At 42.9% G+C, this 20588-nt stretch overlaps 1 protein-coding gene across 1 annotated transcript in view; it reads right to left on the bottom strand.

The window, feature by feature from the left end:
- Positions 1–20588, bottom strand: part of LOC121289338 (dihydropyrimidine dehydrogenase [NADP(+)]-like) — an 838466-nt gene that overhangs the window by 648878 nt on the left and 169000 nt on the right. The window contains exon 3 of the mRNA XM_041208692.1: positions 10339–10421. Within this exon, the coding sequence (XP_041064626.1) occupies positions 10339–10421 (83 nt within the window). The remainder of the gene's footprint in view (positions 1–10338; positions 10422–20588) is intronic.

The following is a 20588-nucleotide window of genomic DNA, read 5'->3' as shown; positions in this document are numbered from 1 at the left end:
TAAAAGGATAGAAAGAATAGTGTTCTAATGAAATTCAGATGTAAGTTAACTGATTAATTTATCATAATTAATCTACTTTCTTCAAAGTTTGATTACCTACTTGATGACGTTTTCTTCATTCTTCAAATTAATACCAAGTTGGTTGCTTTGACCTCATGTGATTTTCTGCATAGGCATATCACACATGTCCACTGGAAACTGTTTGAAACCTAATTCTAATAGGGTTCACGTTAAATCTTCAATAGTTCAATCTTCCACAATCAATAACAACAAAATACTTGCATTTTCGTTGCACTATTAACATAATAAAACATTCCAAGGTACTTCACAGGAACTTAGTTAGACAAAAATTCTCAGCAAGTCGAAGGAGACATTAGGGGCAGAATTTTCCCATCGGTGAGCAGGAGGCGGGGCCCGCTCGCCGACGCATAAAATGACGCGTGATGATGTCGGGCGGAACCCCTGACGTCATCCCGTCCCATTTAAATTTTCAGGAAGGCGGGGGCGCAGCAAAATCAGCTGCGGGCCCGCCGACCTGTCAGTGGCCAATTGAGGCCATTGACAGGATCATTCAAACAATTAAAGAACCTGCCCGTCCAGCCTTTAGGTTGGCGGGCAGGCCAGGAGCCCCAGCGGGCAAATAGAGAAAACACGAAACCTCATCCAGCGGCGGGATGAGGTTTCATGCAGGGTTTTAAAATTTTAATTAAGTTATTATGTAAATTATGAACATGTCCCATCTCATGTGACATTGTCACATGAGGGGGACATGTTGGGGAATTTCTTTTTCTATTTTTAATATTTTTCAAAGTGGAAGCGATCTCCCTGAGGCAGCACTTAGCCTCAGGGAGATAAGCACTCTTTCCTGCGCATGCGCAAAAGAGCGCACTCTCGCTTTTGGGGAATCCCCCCGCCCGCACAGGAAGCACATAGCGCTTCCTGCCACACGTCACGCTGGGGGCCCGCCCACATAAAATGGCGGCGCAGCCCACTTCTCCGGCGGGGATCAGCTCCCTGCCTGCCAGAGATTGGGTCGGGCCACGCCCACCCAGCAGGCAGAAAATTCTGCCCTAAAACACGTGACCAATAGCTTCATCAAAAAGTATAGGAGGAGGATAGAAAGTTGAAGAGGTTTAGGGAGGGAATTCCAGAACTTTGAGTCTCAACAGTGACAACACGACCGTTATGGGTGGGGTAAACCGAAATGGGGGAGCCACAAGGATTGTATCATGCTGTTAAGGGATCATCCACAGAGTGTACCACTTTACACAAACTATTTAGAAACCCCTCCTCCACATTTTCCCTGGCCCTATCATGGAATCATCGAATGGTTACAGCACAGAAGTCAGCCATTTGGCCCATCGAGCCGGTGCTCTGCAAGACTAATTTAGTTAGTCCCATTCCCCCACCCTTTCCCACTAGCCCGGTAAATGTTTTCCTTTCAGGTGATATCCAGTTCTCTTTAGAAGGTGACTATTGAATCTGCATTCACCCTCTTCACCATGGAACTCCAATCCCTCTGCATCATCATTCTCCACCAGGACAGCCTGAGGGCTCTCCACCTCTTCCTTGAATGAAGGCCCATCTTTTGACTGGCTGAAACAGTTCTTACATTGAACAACTACTTCTTTGACACCCCTCACCTCCTCAGTCCATGGCCAAATGCAGCAAGACCTGGACAATATCCGGGATTGGGCTGACAACTGGAAGTAACATTTGCGTCACACAAGTGCCAGGCAATGACCATCTCCAGCAAAAGAGAATCTAACCATTGCCCCTTGACATTCAATGGCATTACAATTGCTGAATCCCCCACTATCAACATTCTGGGGGCCACCATTGACCAGAAACTGAACTGGACTAGCCATATAAATACTGTGCCTACAACAGCAGATCAGAGGCTAGGAATCCTGCAGTGAGCAACTCACCTCTTGACTCCCCAAAGCCTGGCCAACATCTACAAGGCACAAGTCAGGAGTGTGATGGAATATCCTCTGCTTTCCTGGATGAGAGCAGCTCCCACAACTCTCAAGAAGCTTGACATCTTCCAGGACAAAGCAGCGTACTTGATTGAAACCCCTTCCATAAACATTCACTTGCTCCATCACCGATGCACAGTAGCAGCAGTGTGTACCATCTACAAGACACACTGCAGGAATTCGTCAAGGCTCCTTAGACAGCACCTTCCAAACCCACAACCATTACCATCTAGAAGGACAAGGGCAGCAGACACAGGGGAACACAGCCACCTGGAAGTTCTCCTCCAAGCCACTCACCATCCTGACTTGGAAAAATATCGCCATTTCTTCACTGTCGCTGGATCAAAATCTTGAAACTCCCTCCCTAACATCACTGTGGGTGTACCTATAGCACATGGGCCGCAGCAGTTTAAGAAGGCAGCTCACCACCACCTTCTCAAGGGCAATTAGCGATGGATGATATATGCTGGCCCAGCCAGTGATGCAGACATCCTGTAAATGAGTAAAAAGAAAAAAAATAAAGGGCTTACTATTTAAACCTTTATACGCTTGCATTTTTTGTGGGATATGTGGAACATTCTTTGTTCCAGTCCAATCAGGTCACCTCCCTCACTTATTTTTTCAGTAACTGATGACTGTATCAGTGCCATGTTTTGCTCTCATCCCATACAAGAAAATGTCATCAACTTTGCTTTCAATTTCCACTCTTCATCTCCATGGTTCATCTCCAACTCTTCCCTTCCTTTCTTCAACTTTTCTGTCTCATGTCTATAGTCTATTGACAAATATCCACTATCAGCTCACTGACTCCCACAGCTACCTTGACTACACTTCCTCAAAGCAAATGTGTCCCACTGTTTGAAACCTCTGAATATGAGAGTTTAAGAAAAAAAACTACACAATTGTCAGTAGTTTCAATTCGCTGAATTAGTGAATTATGATCAATAATTCATAGATGGTGGGTAGGCCGATAAACAGCGGGCACAATTTTAAGCTAATCCGCAAAAGAACCAGAGGGGATAGAAGGTGAATATAAAATGTGCAAGGGGTTGGTGTGGTCTGCAATGCACTGCTGAAAGGGCAGTGGGAGCAGATTCAGTAGTAATGTTCAAAAGCGAATTGGATACATACCCGAAAAAAAGAATGTGCAGGGCTTTAAAGGAAGAGCTATTTGGATTGACCCATCAAAGCGCTGGCATAAGAACAATAAGCCAAATGGATTCCTTCTGTGCTGTGAGATTCTACGACTTGGCATTCTGACAAGGCAGTCCTGAGGATTCACTTGGAATTTTGTAACCTAAGGTCAGTTTCCCAGTTTCAGTTGTGGTAAAGAAATTGTTGTTCCTTTTGGTATTTTGCTGACAAATGTCAGAACCAGAATGTCCTTTCTACTCTGTAGATATTTACAGAGAAGAAAATTTCTTACAAAGTCTTGATAGTCATTCGGTTCCGATAGCGCAAAGACTCGAGGCAAACCAGCAAGAAAGCAATGGAAATCCAAATGGAGGATTAAACAATCTGACAATATATCTGACAGGTAAGGAGTCGAAGGAAAAAGGCAACAGTCACTTCTTCCCATTCCATGATTGCTTCTTAGATATCTCTCCTCTGGTTCCAACTGATAACATATGCAAGATTGCCAGATGGAACTATTTTCACATATTTACTAAACATTATTGCCCAGGTTTAACTGTCGCATACAATGCCTTTGGCAGGTTGTTCCCGACAGCTGGTGTATGGCTTGTGCAGTGGTCTTTTTCTCCTTGCGTACCACCCCCTTCTCCACAGCGCTTCCCAACCCTGCCTGCCCGCACCAAAAAAAAATCCCTCAAAACTCTAATATCTGAAGGATATCAAGTTATGAAGATAAGTTCAGGCACAGACATAAGGACATTGTCTGCCTTCCTCTGTCAGCACAGGACTGGAGAACATAGGGTTCAACTTCTGCAAAACTATAGGCTTAGCCTTACTTTGGGCAGATCAAATGCAGTTTAGCTTCCAGTGTTAGTCCCTTTGAAAAAGATGATGTTGTTAAAAGAATGAAAGCAGAAAGTACTTGCATTTATATAGAACCTTTTATGACTTCTTGACATCCCAAAGCCAATATGGAACTTTTGGCCTGTATTCACTGTTGTGACATAGGGAACACAAACTCCACAAAAACAGAGAGATAATGACAAGATCACCCATCTTAGGGATAAATATTGGCCAGGACACTGGGAGAATTAAGTGTGAGCTTTTTCACTTTGTAATAAAAACAGAAAAGCAGAACAGCTTTTAAAAAGTGTGCTGCATCTAAACATTGATAAAAGCAAAATACTGCGGATGCTGGAAATTTGAAACAAAAACAGAAAATGCTGGAAAAACTCAGGAGGTCAGGCAGCATCTGTGGAGAGAGAAACAGGGTTAACATTTTGAGTCTGTATGACCCTTCTTTAAAGCTGAAGTGGAAATGTGATGAAATTCATGCTGCTTAAGTTGGGGGGGGGGGGGGGCAGGTGGAGCTGGATAGAAGGCCAGTGGGGCAAAGGAGGGACTGACAAAGATGTCATGAACTAAAGGACAAAGGGAGTGTAAATGGTTATGGTAAGGGCTAAAAAAGGTGCTGATAGCGGCATAAAGGTAAGGAAGCAGAATGTGATAATAGCAGAACAAGGGTAGCATTGTATGAAAGAACAACATGGAACAAGTAACAGATGGCCCTGTAGGGGATGGGGTGGGGGAAGGGGTCGGTGGTGGGAAAGAAGGATAGAAAATGGGATAGAAGGGGGATAAAAAAGGGGATAAAACCACAGATAAATGAATAAAAATAATAATAAGTGGATAAAAAAAAAATAAAAATGAATGTAGAAAAAAGGAGATAAAAATATCAGGGTGAGGATGGAAGAGAGAGTTCTTGGTCTGAAGTTGTTGAACTCAATGTTAAGTCTGGAAGGCTGTAACGTAGCTCGTTGGAAGATGAGGTTCTATTCTTCCAGTTTACGTTGGGCTTCAATGGAACATTGCAGCAGGCCAAGGATGATCATATGGGCATGAGAGCAGGATGGAATGTTGAAATGGCAAACAACAGGAAGGTCTGGGTCATGCTTGCAGACAGACCGGAGGTGTTTCGCAAAGTGGTCACCCAGTCTGTGTTTGGTCTCTCCAATGTAGAGGAAACTGCATTGGGAGCAGCGAATGCAGTAGACTAAATTGAAGGAGATACAAGTGAAGCACTGCTTCACCTGAAAGAAGTGTTTGGGCCCTTGGATGGTGAGGAGGGAGGAGGTAAAGGGCAGGTGTTGCACCTTCTATGATTGCATGGGAAAGTGCTGTGGGAAGGGGATGAGGTGCTGCAGGTGATGAAGGGGTGGACCAGGGTGTCCCGGAAGGAATGGTCCCTACAGAATGCTGATGGTGAGGGGAAGGTATGTATGCTGGTGGCATCATGCTGGAATTGGCGGAAATGGCGGAGGATGATCCCTTGAATGCGAAAAGAGTCATGATAAGGGGCCTGAGTAGGACTGGAACAAAGAATGTACCACATGCCCCATAAAGTGACAGGTATAATTTGGACCCATCTTCTTAATTTGCATAAAAATCAGAACTTTAATGAAGCATGCATGTAAATTTGCAAGACAGTGATTTAGTCTGGTTTAGAGGCTGCCTAGAAATCTGGATCCCAGCCCAAGTTTGCAGTCCTTACATTCCCTTTCCACATCAGCAGTACAGACCCCACTAGCCAGAAAATCAACACCACTGTCTTCTGAAGTACATTTTTCCCATATTACTGGAGAATTGACTCATGAACAGGGATCATCGCTTCACAACTAATACATAATCAGAGATTACTTGCACCTACAGATTTCATATAACGAGAAAGGTTGTGAAAGTCCTTTCATGACAGAGTGTTCAAATCTAAAAGGTATGCTCTATCCAATTAACAAGTTAAAGTATCTGTAATAGGACCTGTAAAATTACCTGGTGCCTATATTCAAAAATAGAATGATGCTGTAAATATAGGGGCGATGTTTTTAGTTATAATTAAACTTGCAAAAAATCCTGAAAATTAAAATGGACCAAAATTAGCATAGCTTTGTGACCGAGCACTAGAATGTTAATACTTGGTACCACATTGTCAAAGAAGATAGGGTCTTCACAACACTTTAATTGGGATTTTCCGGCCCCACCCACAGGGGGGGGAGGGGCGGGGTCATCCAGTCTCGCCGAAAGTCAATGGACTTTTGGCTGGGCCGCTGAATCTCCCGCAGCAGGTCCCTGCCTACGACGGGGCTGGAAAATCCCAGCCTTGGAACCTAAGCCGAGAGATGCTAACATGTAGTCAGCTCTATCCAAATTTAATTCCTCATACTTATGTACAAGCTACGTTGTGAGAAGAAGTAGGGACAAAATGAGCTGGAAGATTCAAGGTCATAAGAATAGGTACAGGCATAGATGATTAAATACTCTACAGAATAAGACTGCAGCCCTGTTGAGAAGAAGGAAAATACCATCTGACGAACACAATTTGGGTTGAATAATGTGCATTGTGCTGTCGGACTAATACTCAGTAATTTTCACCGAATTATTTTAAAGGTGTAGGCACCAGGTACAGCATCACATTGGAAGTTTTACTTGTGGATATTACACTCAGACAGGATTTTTGATAAATTGGGAGGAATCCAAAACAATGCCTAATGCACATGGTCTGTGTAATGGAGTTGGCTTTCCTCTTTCCATATCTCTGTAAACTTGATTTTCATCAACGGCCATTCACAGAAAACAAAGATCTTGCAGAAACTTAAATTACTTTCCTTTTAATCCCTGGTGCCTGATATTTTTTTCCTGCTTGTTTTGGCAATGTAAACATGACATGGGGACACACAAATAATATGGCAAAATAAATAAGTAAAAAATAAAAGGTCTATTTTGCAAATAACTTTTATTGAGACGGGGAGGTTTTTTTAAAGTTATGAGTATTTTCATGGTTAAAAAAAATCCTCCCTGCAGATATAGGGGAGATGTTTTAGTCATAATCAAACATGCATAAGATCCTGAAAATGAAAACGGACCAAATTCACGCACCATCCTGACTGAGCACTAGAATATTAATACCTAGCACCACATCATCAAAGAACATAGGTTCTTCCCAACTCTTAGAACCTAGTCCGAGAGATGCAAACTGTGCGCTTCAGTTTTCTCCTGAGAGTGGTGATATAATTTATTTATTTTTAAAACAAAAAAAAAATCAGACAATATACAAACTCTAGTGGTAATCTTGGGGAAAAAATGATGGAAGTCTTGGAGTGGAATCTTATGAAGCTCGAAGGAGTGGGAAGTGAGGTGGGCACAGGCACTTCATTGTGCAGCAGGCCAAATGTCAGCTTCCTGATAGTGGGATTAAACTATGCAAGTAAATTGGCAGTGGATTGATGACGGATCGAGTTTCTTGACAGCAAGCGTGAGAACATCTTTTTAATACATCTTAATGTCATGCATGCTCATTAAAAGTCAACATTGCCAGAATTAAGAGTATCTTTCCAATGAAGTAATCAGCAAACGAGAAACACTTGCCTTTAGATTCACAACCACCTAACTGTGATATGCAGCAGGTGAGATAGTCTTCCTGATGAACTTGGAGTGCACAGGAGCTGCTATTTCCCTCTGGGGAGCTTTGTTCAACTGCTAAAGAGGAGGCATTGATGATTAAGATCAAGGTCTGGCTGTTAAAGGGGGATGGATCATGGCTGACCGAGGGAGGGAGAGAGGGAGAGAGACAGATGCCAGCTCTACAAAGTCTCATGAGGGACAGAGGAAGTTGGAATATACAGGGAAGGTCAATTTGAAAGATAGTAAGTCAAACATGATTGTGTAGTGATCATGGGTTATACAGGGAAGGTTACTGCTGAAGTCCTGAGGGCTGAGGGTAACAGAGGGAAGGTCAAGGATGGTAGAGGAAGGGTCGAGAATGATGGGTGGTGGATCAAGGGTAACCAGGGGCAGTTCCACTGTGCGGGGGGGGGGGGGGGAGCTCAAGGATCAATGATAGCTGGTCAGGTGTGATGGACGTGGGTCAAAGGTCAATGAAGGCAGGGCAAGAATGATGAAGTGAGAGTCAAGGGTGATTGAGGGAAATGTGATTGAAGGAGGGTGCAGGTTGATGACTTCCAGCTCCAGAGTCACTGTGCAAACATCCACAGACATTGCTGCGTCAACAAGAGAGTTCTCTGCTGTGAACCTGGAGGATGAAGCTGATCACAGTGGGGTGGGTGGAGACCACGGTGTGGTCGATGTTAGGTATAGGGCTTCCCATGGGTTAAAAGTATTCAGGACAGGAGGGTGGGCCTCCTGATGCCATCCCTGAGAAACAGAACTGCCCGGAAGGCCTTGGGGGGAAACTGCAGGGAGGCATTTCTGAACTGTGGGGCCACTTTTTGTCTGCATTCAGACATTTGCCCGTTTTTGTATGGGGTGGCAGCAGCTCCAGGGATCAACAGATGGCAGGAGATGGAGAGGGGGCGGCAGCAGTTATAGGGATCCAGGTGGCAGGTGGAGAGGGGATGGCTGCAGCTATAATTCCTAAATCCTCCTCTTAGGCAGCAATAATAATGCTCCTGGCTTGCAGGGAATGAATTCCAGTCCAGGTGCCCTTTAAATATGGTACCCAGACCTTTGACCCCCGTGAGGTAACAGTGGAGGTGTCGCCTGTCCCCACCTCATGAGTCCCTATGCTCCTCGCGCATGAATGCCTAATTTGGGCAGCCACATAACCTCATGAGGCCAGACATTCTGCCTACAAGAGGAAGTGCCTCGCACGTCCAGTTCCGCCACCAACAGCCTCGCTGCACCCGCTAAGTTGCTGACCCTCCCAGTATCAGGGAAGGGAGTAGAGAAAGACATGCAAATGTGATGAAATACAAATCTGACCCCCGTATCGCAAAATGGTTACTAACGAATAGCAATCTGTTTTACGTCCTACCAAATTTTCTTGACCATTGATGACAGGGTACAGTGGAAAAAGGGCTGCCCATTCATTATTATCTATTGTGCTCACTGCTGAATTTGGATTTCACCCCTAAGGCTAAAAATATCAGATACAGATTTACAATCTTTGTTAAAAAAGAAAGACAAAAGTGATTAACAATTAGAAAATTAAAAAGATGAACAAATCTTAGATACACATATTAATATTATAAATATTGTCATTTACAGATGTATTTTTATCATTAACATAACATTTTATAGATTGAGTTATTTTCAATGCTATAAAATTTAACTCAAGTCTATGCTGAGCTTTTAAATATCGCACCTTACCTACCCTATTAATCTTATGGGCCAATTATACCATAATTGTTGTGCGAATGCAATGAGTCACATCAACAGTAAAAAAAAGATGATATAAGTGACTTGCTGCAATGTGTTTGGGTAAGTGGTGTGAATGCTTTCAAAGTTCTGTAATGTGACACTGCTTTAAATTTACATTGCACCTCTAGCAATTATACCACAACCAAAGAGAACTTTTAAAAGAAAAACTTTTTGGTGTTAGCACAGAGATAAATGGTTCCTCACACCTCAGCTAACATTATAACTTAACCAGTAGATGTACATGAATTAATTAAACTCAATATATGTGCAGACCTCTGCTTCCCTGACAAGAGAGGAATGCAGAACAATCAGTATTACTCCTCACTGGAGACTGTGCATTGGCTCGACTGAATTTTGTCTCAAACTAATATCTGCAGTTTAGTAAAAGCTTGAGGAAAAAAGTGACAACAGACTGATTATTAAACATCAACCTATGCATGAAAGCACTGAATATCACTTTCACTAAGTAACTGAATGACCTATGAATCACACATCACTTTGGCGTTTGAGTTATAATATGATCCACACATATATAAGTTTAATAAAAATGGTATATTGTGGCTTAAACGTGAATAATCCTCTTTTTATGAAATTTACGATTCAGAGCACTGGAATTGATAAAATTTGCGACAAAATTACTTTAGACTAGAATATTTCTAAGGACATAAAGAATTCCCAGGGTGAAGAAAATGTCATAATACCCATCAGCTGTTGGGCTAAAATGATTGAGTTCCTTTTAAGTGGCAGAAGACCAGCAAAAAAAAAGCTTTTTTGTCTTGTGGAGGCAGGGAGCTGAAGTGAAAACATTATTTAAATTCTGATTGCACACACAAGCTGAACTAGCTGCATCCTTGCAACCTAAGCACAACCCCAAGGGAAGATACTCTACTGACAAATTAATACCTTAGAGAAAAGATCAGAATGGTGGCAATGAACTCATTTCTTCCTCCCAATAATAAAGAATGGCTTTTTCCTTTACCAATCGGTGATTGTTGCCATGGCAACTTGGACTTACCTCATTGCTTCATGAAGTGCTCCTCGCTCACTGAGAGTGGTGTGTTTGATGTCATCAAAATTATTCTCCAGTTTCTCATAGCCCTGGAATAAACCAGGTAAAGACATTTTTCTTGTAAGTGTTTACTTTCATACTCACACATTAAAACAGATCCTTTTGCAAGCAACATATTCTGTCAAGTGCTTCCGTTGCATAATCAAAATTGACATTATAAACCTGCCAAAAGTCAATCTTATTCACAATGTGGTTGTCATGGAAATCTTATCACTAACTCGCCATGTATGAGAGGGATGCACACAAGAAGCGAGCCACAGATATCTGATTGCAAATACCCCATTCTAATACAAACCTTAATGTGTGAAACATAAAAACCATTTATGCTATGCTTACTTTTCATTTAAATAGTTTGTCTTCCCTGAGGCATTTGTCTGGTAACTTGGAAAGACTAGCTGCTTCAGAATAAGTATTTGTACTCTGGTTAAGATGTAAATATCCTTAGGACCAGATAAATCACAGAAATCTAAAAGATATTGTAAACAGAAACACCCATACATAACCATGATTATACTCTTGTCTTGCACACTGTTTTGAGTTTCAGGATAAAAGAGAGTTACCTTTAAAAATATTGGGTGAATATAAATCCCCATATAAATGCTGCTTTACTCATCCTTGAATGAAGTTTTTTTTAAAAAAAGAGAGAAAATAGAAACAGAAGAAAATTAGAAAAAATTTGTAAAAGCAGAGCCCAAAAAGGAGAAGCAGAATCAAGGTATGGTGCACAAATTGTAAACCATGTAAGTAACTGAACAGAGAGGGTAAAGAAAAGACAGCAAGAGAAAGAAACAGCACATTTAACAAAAACATTTCACAGCAGAAGAAAGTAAAACATGCGAGGTTACAGCTAGGTCACAGTGAATTCAGGATATTTTGAGGATTATTCAGATTTACTGCACCTTGTTGCACCTTCTCCACCTCCTCATCCTCCACAACTGCTTGGGCAGCACTGGATGAATTGTTGCATTTATTTGTATATTGCTGAATCATGACTTCCCATGAATTGTACACAGCAATCACAATGACCTGCAGCATCTGGCTTATCACTATATTCATAATAGAAATTGCTTCCAATCTTACTTTCTTCATCTTTACTAGAACATAAACTTGACTTGCATTAACCCAAGAAACCACCAAACAAAAATAGAAGCATGTTTGCCATCTCTTCCTTCATTATTCACTGAAGGTCAGATACGGCAGAAGGTTTTTATTCGCAAGCAGCAGGAATTTGGAATTCAGTAAGGGTTCTGGTACAGTTCCCTGGGCACGCTTTTAGGAAAAATAAAGAAAGTGAGAATCAATAAAAATATTTTATCATGGTTACAATTGGTATCCAGAGGATGATTATATAGTTATTGTCATTAGACTGGTAGAAAGTTACATGTGACCCCACAGATTTGGATTAGTATCTGCGTTGACCAAACCATTTTGCTCCAACACCTCTTTACCATCATCCAGTTGGATGGGTCTGCACTCGCCTGATTCCATCCTTATCTATCCAATCATAGCTAGAGAATCTGCTGCAATCTCTTCCTGCTCCTGCACTGTTACCTCAAGTGTCACCCAGGATCCATCCTTCACCCCCTCTTATTTCTCACTTATATGCTGCCTCTTGGGGACATCATCCAAAAACAGCCAACACCCAGCTCTACCTTACCACCATCTCTCTCGATTTCTCCATTATCTCTACATTACAGGCTGGCTTTGTTTCACATCCAGTACTGAATTAGCAAGAATCTTCTCAAAATAAACATTGGAAGGCTGAAGCTATTGTCTTCACCCAGCTACAAACTCCATTTCCTAGCCTCCAGCTTCATCCCTTTTTAGGGAACTTTCTGAGGCTAGATCAGACTATTCCCAAACCCTGAGAGGAGCTTCTGAACACATATCCAGTCAGTAAGACAACCTATCTTTACCTCTATAATATTGTCTGACTCTACCCCCATCTCAGCTCATCTCCTGTTAAAACCCTCAGTCGTTACCTCTAACTTTTGACTATTCTAACAGTCCTGGCTGGACTTCCACATTCTACCCTCCATAAGCTTGAGGTCATCCAAAACTCTGCTCCCCATGTCATTACTCACACCTAGGGTGGAATTTAATAAGGATGGTGGGAGGCCCGAAGTCCAAACCCAAAATTGGCGACACCCCCACCAACCCAATCTCTGGGAACCACAGGGGAATTACTTCCTGAATTGGCAGCAGGAATCTGCCCACTTGAGGGGCTCAATTGGTGCCTGAGCAGGAACATTGTTTTCAAGCCTTCCTGCCCCTGAATTAATTGGGGGAGATGGCAGGATCCCTCCTGCCCGATCAAATGGCCCCCCTGTCTCTTAACTCACATCTGGTGGGGCATTAAATTCCACCCCAAGTCCTGTTCACCCATCAACCCATGCTCATTGACCTACTCTGGTTCCTGGTCAAGCAAAGTCTTGATTTTAAAATTTTCATCCTTGTTTTCAAATCTCTCCATAGTCTCACCACCACCACCCCACCCCGCCCCACCTCATCTCTGTAATCACTTCCTGCCATACAACTGTCAGATATGTGCGCTCATCTAATTATGGCTTCTTGAGCATCCTTGATTTTAATCACTCCATCATTGGTGTTCGGCTGCCAATGTCCTATGATCTGGAATTCCTTTCTTAAATCTTGCTGCCTCTCTTTTACTCTTACCTCCTTTAAGATGCTCCTTAAAAGCTACCAGTTTGACCAAGCCTTTGGTCAGCTGCTCCAATACCTCCTTATGTTGCTCGATGTTAAATTTTGACACAAAGCCAGTGAAGGTGGTAGACTGCAAAGCTGAACAGGATACACTACAGGAGATTTTGAGAATGCTTGGGGAGTAGGCAGACGGAAGGCAAATGGAATTAAATGTGGATAAATGCAAAGTTCTTCACACTGGGGCCAAAAATATTTGGAATACATGTTCATCTGTTGGGGGGAAGCAATGAGTTTTACTGAGCGGATCATCAAGGAAACAACCAAATTAGAGAAACGCAATGGAGATTTAAAGCTAAAGGTATGTAGTAATTATTATTTGCAAGTTGGATATTCTGAGCTAAGAATTACAATGCTCATTTATTTTAAAGTACTAAAAATCACTATTAAGACATAAAGGAACTCTAATAATGCTGAGGTCAATGGGACCCGAAGGGGGAGGAGTATGGATGGGGGGTTGGTCAAAGTAACTGGAAGTGTACCAAGGATGGTTACTGTGATTTTTAGTGACTGGAGGTGTATCAAAGATGGTTACTGTGATTTTTAGAGTCAATCATCATAGTCCGAAGGTAGCATTGGACTACTCTCAGCCAAGAATACATAACGAAGCTCGGCTGAGAGCCCAGAATTCCATTCGCCTGTTGAAACACCTGAGCCCCGGGGAACACATTGCTTGGTTGACAGTTCTGGCTCTCTGGTCTCTTCTGTCAATTCCACAATGTTTACGCAAGACAAAGAGGTTTCAAGCGGTTGCAGATTCAGCTATTGAAACTTTAAAGAGTCTGGATGAATGACATTTTTATTCCCCTCCAGTAAATAGGAGTTTTTTTTTGAAGGAAGTGTAGTTACCAATGAATGATTGTGTTTAAAGCATTTTGTTTAGCACATCATAAAGTCACGATAGCGTTCATGGGCTCTGTAAAATGTACAGTGGGTGAATGGGAATGCAAGTGCCATAGTTTGGCATTGGGGGTACAAGGGCCATAAGGGTGAGAGGGGGACAGGAGGTGGCATGGGTAGGGCATAGGGAGGGTGTAGGGGGGTTGAGAGGGTGTGAGTGGTGAGGGCAGGGGGCCCTTCTGTTTTTATTTTAACTGGGATAACGGCCCACAGCTCTGAGATGGGCCTTTTAACAGCCCCTCTCTGCACCCAGCAGCACATGTGGCTGCCTCCAAATTTTTTCCCAGATCAGCCCGCTCGTGGATGAGGTTTCATGAAAAACGCGAAAGCCGCTTGGGCTCTTCACCTGCCCGTCAACCTTAAGGTTGGACAGGCAGCATTCATTAATTGGTTTTTAAATGGCCTTAACAGGCCTTTGACAGTTCAGCGGGTGCGCAGCCGAGTCCAGCGCGCGCCTGCCGAATGGAAGATCTGAATGATGCACGATAACGTCGGGACACACGCCCAACATCACTGCGGGCCCCACACGCCGACGTGGAGACTCTCCCCATTATGTGTCATGGTCTGAATGCACTTCATGTCTTTCATAGATGCTGGGCATGGGTGTGGCTCCTGACAGACTGGAAGGGCTGCAAACTTTACTTCAGAGGTCGTTATTTGATATAAAGGTCACAGGGTGGCCTTATCAAGCACGTTCAGTAAGGTGGCATCACCCATGCCTTCACTTTCAAGCCATACATTGCATGCCTACCTGAATGAATGGAGAATCAAGGCCTCCCTGCTCTCAATGCCTCCCATAAGGCTCCTCACTTCCGCATCCAGGTCCTCACCCCGGGCCTCCTCCGGCTCCTCCTCATACCCATTACTTGAGTCTTCCTCTGCGGCTTGGGGAGCTGCCTCGCTGTCTTCATCCTCCAATGGGTCCCCCCCCTTGACAGAGCCAGAGTGTGCAGTGGGCAGCACACAATGACAATAAGCAAGACGCACACTGGAGGATATTGCAGTGCTCCCCCGATCGGTCCAGGCAGTGGAGCCTCATCTTGAGCAGGCCAATGGTCCTCTCAATTACCGCCCTTGTAGAGCCATGACTTCTATTTTACCTCTCCTCCGCTTCTGTCCTTGGGCGTCCGAGTGGTTTCATCCCCTTTTCAGGGGATAGCCTTTGTCACTCAGGAGCCAACCATTCAAACGAGCTGCAGCAACAAAGAGTATTGGCACCTGTGAGTTTCTCAGGATGTACGCTTCATGGCAGCTTCCAGGGTACCTGGCACAGACCTGCAAAATCTGTGTCTTGTGGTCGCAAGCAAGCTGGGAGCTCATGGAGTGGAACATCTTTCTGTTGCTGAAGGCACCCAACTCACCTGCTGGCACATTTATGGTCACATGCTTGCAATCTATGGCACCTTGGACGCAGGGAAACCCAGCAATTACAGCATAGCCCCTGGCTCGGTAGGCCTGGCTGGCTTCGTCAGTCCCGAAATGAATGAAGTTCACGACCCGTTAGAACAGAGCATCAGTGACCAGCTTGATGTAGCTGTGGCCAGCAGATTGGTTCAGGGCCACTGTCACCTTCAGAGCCACTGGCATAGGGTGGCCACCTACACAATTTGAGGCAATTTCTGGCCAATCATCTAGCAAATGAAGACCACCGTGTCTCTGGAGAGTCCTTCAGCATTGGGCCTCCGACATGTCTGGGTAGCTGCAGCGTTGCTTGTAGACTCTCACTGCAGGATAATGGACCCTTCTGCCTTGCACTTCCTGCTGGCCCTTCACCCACTCTGGCCATGCCTCTCTTCCCACAGATCGCTCTCTAGGATGCTGCCTGCGGACTTGTGACCTCCTGTCCCTTCTGGCTCTCTCCTCCTCTTCAGAGGAGATCCCTCCAGCACAGCAGACAATACCCATTTGCTGAAATACAGGTGGCACATGCAATGAACTGAAGGAGGCACTCAACAGAAAGCCTTTAAGAAAACTTTGTAAGCCAAAAAATCCTCCAGAAAACACAGAAAATGCGATGAACTGTCTGAAACCACCTCCAACCAACTCACGCCTAAACTCGCACATACTCAAATTGCAATGGCTCTGGTGGACGTTTATCCCACCCTGAATTGAGTTTCAATTAAAAATGGGAAGACTGCCTGGCCGAGTGGCCTGTGGCCAACCGCTAAATTGCACGGGCCACGTAAAATTGCTGATGATTGCCTTTTTAGGGAATTGCAAAGTCAAAGACTTTTGTGACAAAGGTGGACTGCTCAAACCCGCTACAATGTCACCCACCTTATCACAGGCGGTCATAAATGTAAGTTGATGTGGACACAATTGGCATTGAAAACGTCAGAAGGAAATGTTAACAAGCGACAATGTCTACTGATCTAATTATTTATATTTACTCGTATGTAGAATATATCTCCTCCAAAATGCTCAAATATGGCAAAACTCAAAAGTTTTCTGAGGGATTTGAAACCAGATTCCAACATCCATCTCCCAGGAAATAAATTCCTTCTCTAACATTTAGTTTGCCAAATTTGTACAAATTGTTACTGTGCCCTTTGCCAAAGCCGCCTATTGTAAACTATGACTCTTTCCAACTACATCTTTGCATCTCAGTGGTACAATTGCTGGTTCTCCTAAAGGAAGAATAATCTTTTAGATTTCCTTCTCTTTGAAAAACCTAACCTTGACTATCTTGGTAAAGAATCATCTCTCACAACATCATTATGTCCTACCATTATTTCCAGCTTTTTCTCCTTCGGCTCTCTCATTCTTCAGAAAATACATTAAAACCAAAGCCTGGCTGCCTGTTCCAGTGAATTTTTTTTTAAATGCCTTAACACCAAGGCATTGATAATCCTTAATCCGGATTATCAGTTAAATATTCTAGTCTACAATGTATTAAGAAAGTATTAAATGTATTAAGGGAAGAAACAAGTCTCTTTTATGCAAACAATGGTTAGGATTTGGAATGCGCTGCCTGATAGGTTGGCAGATACAGATTCAATAGTAGCTTTCAAAAGGGGACGGAATAGAACAAACTGCAGGGCTACAGGGAAAAAGCCAAGCAGCGGGACTAACTGGATTGCTCTTTGAAAGAGGCAGCAGAAACTCAATGTGCCATATAGTCCCCTGTGCTGTACTGTTCAATGTTTCCATAAGAAAGGGTAGCTGGTTGCTGTGTTAATCAGAAATAGCATAACGAAAGCAAGAAAGGACATAACTGAAATAGAAACAGAATCCATCTAGATCATTAAAAGGCAGTCACAAAACAATAAACTGGTAGGAGTCAAGGGAAATTTTTTGGACTGGCAGAAAACACCCAAAATATATAAAGACATAAACAAGCTTCAGTGGGCGGATACATGACAAATGAAATTCAATATAGGAGAAATAAGGAAGCCATTTAATCTTAGGAAGGCATTGAAGTAAAAGGAGCAGAGAGATCTGGGAATATAGATATTAATAAATTGTTGAATGTAGCAACCGAAAATAGTTAAGGCCAGTAACTATGCAAACTTCCACTCTGGCCTCCTGTGCATTCCCCATGCCCTTTGACCTACCAGTGGCAGCCATGATTTCAACCATCTGGGCCCAAAGCTTTAGAATTCTCTATAACTCTCTAGTGGAGCATTTTCAAATATCTTCTTACATTAAAGGTGTTGTATACAATGTAAGTTATTGCTAACGGTATACATTATAAAACACTAATTCTGGCTGCATTGACCTGACATCATCTTCATTTTGCTACAGTACAAGTGTAACACAGTCTATCTGAAAATTGTCAGTAGTCAATCATGATCCCTGGATTAATTTCTTTTACACAATTATATTCACATTGGGTATCAGCAAACTCAACCAGTTCAATATAATGCTCACAGTTTGAGCAGAAAATCACTTGCGTGGGGGGGATAAAGCAGCTAGGAAATAAAGGAAGGTTCTCGAAAGAGATAGCATTTATTAAAACTTGGGGAACATTATGTACCATATGTGGAATAATTTCTTCCAATTACATTTCAATTGTCCCAAGTTTACTTTTATGAAAAGGTGAAAGAAGAAAATTGATGACAATTTTGTATACAGATGCAAGTTTTGTGACTGCAACATTTCCACATGAATATGCATATGCAAAATTTCAAGAGCCCTACTTTGATTTCATAATGTAAAGTGAGCAGCCACAGATGTTACATAATCTGTCAGCATTATGAGAACACAACATGGCTGCATTATACATCTTCATTTTCCTTCAATGTGCAGGATATGTTTTGCATCTTTTCTACCCTTCCCACTCTAGACTTTTTTTGTTCCCAAATCTTTCACAATACATAAAATTACTTAGAATTTACAGCACAGAAACTAACTATTCATCCAACAGGTCTGTGTTGGTGTTATTGCTCCACATGAACCTCCTCCTACTTTAACTTGTTTGACCCTTTCAACACATCCTTTTAGTGAGGGATCATGTACTTACTTTGCCCGTAAATGTATCTGAGTGATTCCATCACAAGCACTGCTTGTGGTAGCAAATTTTATATTCTCACCTCTCTAAGTAAAAAAGTTTCTCCTGAAGTCCTTACTGGATTTATTGGCTCTGACCTTCCAGTCTCCAAATCATTGGAGACTGGACACACGACCCAAGATGCACGTCAGGACCCCGAGGAAGTTTCAATGCATCGACCTCCGTGGGAATTGCCCGGGAAGTCTGAATTTCCTATGGACAATTCCTTATGCCCTGGGACCCTCCTTGAATGTCTCCGACTGTGAGCCAGAGTCGGAGATTTCAGACAGTTCTGTGGGACTTACCTCAATAGTTACCCAGGAAATGGTAGACAGAAAAATCCTAGTCTAGCTTCCAGGTAACTATAGATCTGGCTGCCCTCTCCCAGCCCAATATGCCTCCCCACCCCTCCCACTGCCACCTCTGACTTCCCCATGATCGACTACCCTCTCAACACGACCAACCCCCCCAACTCACTTACCCACCTGCCACCCTACCCAATAGTCGCCCTACCCACATGCTGCCTTACCCACATGGCAACTCACCCACATATCCACTTACCTCACCCACATGTCCACTTACCTCACTCACCTATCCATCCTACCACCTTAGCCATTCGACCATTCATTGACTCACTCATTTGCCCATCCACTGACATTCATCCATTCAACCAAATTCACACTGGACATTTAAACTTACCATATAGCAGGTAGTACCGTAAAAAAAAGGGGATATGTCCAGTCATTCCCCTGAGACACTACAGCAACGCGATGGATGCTGCACTCCGCATTTCTGGAGAAGCCGGGCTCTGAAGATATAGCAAGAAATACGGAGCAGCATTGGGGTGAGGAAACATTTGAGTGGAGCAGCAATCCAATGGTGACTATCCTATATTTATGGGGCTTATTTTTGGACTCCCCAACAGTGGAACCTTCCCTAGCTCTCTCCTCTCAAACCACTTCATAATTTTAAAGGCTTTGTTTCTAAACAGCAGAGCCTCAACCTGTTCAGTCACTTCTGCTAGCTGTTCCCTCTCAGTTTCTGGTATAATTCTTGTAAACCATTTTGTCCTTGAGCCTGTGTATATCTTTTTGTAATATGGGTCAGGCCTAGTCCCAGATCCCAATGTCTTCAAATATATGTTCACTAACTTTGATATTTTGGCATGCTTTTATTAACATGCCCAGGATAGTGAACACATCAACCTTTCTTATAATTAGTTTAGTTACTGGAATTACCTTATATCCCTGCAGGATCTCTCCAGTCTATGGTAAGTGTTATGGACCAGACGTGGTTTAATTTAAACAGCCCTGAATTTTCCTCTCACCACCTGTCCGTAAACAGAAAGATGTTTTGCTTTTGATTTCCCCCTTTATAAACGGTGACATATTTTCAAACCCCTCAGTTTTGGTGTGATCCGAATTCTATTAATAACCCCACAGCAAACTGGAGATAGGGTGAACTCAGAGGATTAGATTATTCGCACGCACTCAAAATGCAGGATTGGGTATCACAATGTAGCCGCCTATGCTTTCGTACAAAAATGAGGGATAGAGAAAGAAAAATTTACAGGGGAAAGACCACAGAGCAAAGAATTATTGAACCCAGAACCCAGAATCAAGTCCCAGGGTGTATTCCTTCACAGAGTTGGCAGGTTGAAAACTGATGCTGGATAATTCACTTTTCCCATAGATTGCCACGATGAAATAGGCACGCAGAGATGAATTAGTCTTTCAGGCTTGTAAAACTCACCCCCTTGTTTCAAATATAGTAGCAATAAATATAGTTCCTTATAAGGAAAACAATAAACAGTTGCATCCTAAATGCAAGTAATTTTTGTAAATAACTTGGTTATACTATGCTTATTTTCTTTGTTGTAATTTTTATTACTCCAACAGCAGCACCCAGGTAGCATGAAATTCCAAATGCGTAGAGCAATTACTGTTCCTTAAATATCCTCAGAAACAGTTAACAGAACTTGCTGGATTTGAATAACTATTGATCACATTCAAAATTAACTTGCTGTCAGACACTCCACTGAACAATTCAAACACTGTGTATTTGTTCAAAAGTAGAGCGAGTCCTC

Source organism: Carcharodon carcharias, chromosome 16 (assembly GCF_017639515.1).
Source record: "Carcharodon carcharias isolate sCarCar2 chromosome 16, sCarCar2.pri, whole genome shotgun sequence".
Classification (NCBI taxonomy): Eukaryota; Metazoa; Chordata; class Chondrichthyes; order Lamniformes; family Lamnidae; genus Carcharodon; species Carcharodon carcharias.
This window is presented reverse-complemented; position numbering and strand designations above follow the sequence as displayed.